This window comes from Mesocricetus auratus, unplaced genomic scaffold (genome assembly GCF_017639785.1).
Source record: "Mesocricetus auratus isolate SY011 unplaced genomic scaffold, BCM_Maur_2.0 Super-Scaffold_100004, whole genome shotgun sequence".
Taxonomy (NCBI): domain Eukaryota; kingdom Metazoa; phylum Chordata; class Mammalia; order Rodentia; family Cricetidae; genus Mesocricetus; species Mesocricetus auratus.
In genome coordinates, this window is record NW_024429189.1 from 57,779,503 (window position 1) to 57,781,350 (window position 1,848).

General features: G+C 36.3%; 1 protein-coding gene across 1 annotated transcript; it reads right to left on the reverse strand.

The window, feature by feature from the left end:
• LOC101829931 (olfactory receptor 4C12-like) lies at window positions 1–924 on the reverse strand. The gene has a single exon (XM_005064970.4). It carries the CDS (start codon window positions 910–912, stop codon window positions 1–3), a length of 912 nt encoding a protein of 303 aa, XP_005065027.2. The 5' UTR covers window positions 913–924.
• Window positions 925–1,848: the final 924 nt, after the last annotated feature.

Genomic DNA, 1,848 nt, shown 5'->3' on the forward strand with positions numbered 1-1,848 from the left:
TCACTTTTTTGTCCAGAGCTTCTTCATTGCATTTTTTACCTCAGCATTCCTGAGGGTATAGATTAGAGGATTCAGCATAGGTGCCACCATAGTGTAAAAAACAGCAACAGCCTTATCAAGTGGCAGAGTGGTCACTGGTCGTAAATATACAAATATGCAAGGAATAAAGAATAGAACCACTACTGTGATGTGAGACACACAGGTGGAGAGGGCTTTATGCCTGCCCTCTAAGCTATAGTTCTTTAGAGTGCTCAAAATGATCACATAGGATCCCATCAAGAGGAGGAAGTTAAATAGGCAGATGAACCCACTGTTGGCAGCAACGAAGAGACCAAGAGTATGCGTGTCCATGCAGACAAGTTCCAACAATGGGTATAAGTCACACATAAAATGGTCTATGATGTTGGGGCCACAGAAGGGCAGCCAAACTGTAAAGAGGATCTGAATAGTTGCATGGAGAAATCCTCCTGTCCACGCAACTCCCACCAGGAGAATGCATAGCTTGTGGTTCATGATGGTCATGTAGTGCAGAGGCTTGCAGATGGCCACATAGCGATCATAGGCCATCACTGTCAAGAGGATGATCTCAGTAGCACCAAAAATGTGCTCTGCATAGACTTGTGCCATGCATCCATTAAAGGAGATGACTTTGTTCTCTTGAAGGGAGTCAGCGATCAGCTTTGGAGCTGAAGAAGAAGTGTAAATCATGTCTATCAAGGAAAGGTTGCTCAGGAAGAAGTACATAGGGGAACTCAGAGTCCGGCTGTTGATGATTGTGACCACAATGAGCAGGTTGCCTGAAACCGATACCATGTACAGAACCAAAAATGTCACAAACACTACTTTCTGCATTTGGGGATTCTGTGTAAGACCTATCAAGATGAATTCAGTCACGTTCCTCTTGTTCTCCATCTGTGTTGTGTGGTTTATTTGATTTTGAACTCAGAAAGGGGTATTTTTAACTTTAGGAAAAAAAAATAATAAAATAACTTAAATATCCCCAAAATTCTGTATCTTCATCATTCTATTGCTTCAAAGCTGAGGCCTGTGTTCTAAGTCTTATAAAGATAAAAATATTTTATTATTTGACTTTTTCATCATTTTTTCTCAATGTTAGTAGTATTCTTATAAGATATAGGACATCAAGAAGAAAGGAATCACATTTACTAATGTCAAAGGAGAAATCTCAAACATGTTTTCCCCAGAATAACAGTGTAATCATTAGAAGTACTAATTTTAGAAATTAGAAAAACCTAAAACTATATATGAAACAAGGTGAATTAGAACTGTAAAACAGTTCTTTTATCCTAGTTTTAATTATGTAAATATACCAGAAGCAAAAGTTAGTGATAATGACTATGGAATCAATATTCAAAGACTTTGTGTTTTGAATACTTATTTCAAGAATAAAATTAAAATGTTACGTTTTCCCATAAAATTGTAGATAGGTTTGATTTCACAGATACTAAACCATATTTATATGTTTTTCTTTTTCTTGCATCTTTTATAGAATCAGTAGTGCTAGAGGACATTATGCCAACTGAAGTAAGACTAAAGTTGTCACATGTTCTTTCCCATATGTGGGTAATATAATAAAAGTCGGTATAAATGTAGAATAGTGGTTCCTAAAACATGAAAATGAAAGTTAACACATCCCCAAACACTGTTAACTACATAGATAGTATTGGAGTGTGCACCACAGTGTAATTGATAAGGAGGTGAAAATAATGACCCTTGTTTGATCACTATATACTGTGTGCATATGTTGAAAGAACATTGTTTCCTATACTGTGAAAATGTAGAAAATGAATAAGTTTACATACTCAGTATATTTAGCTCAGGATCTGA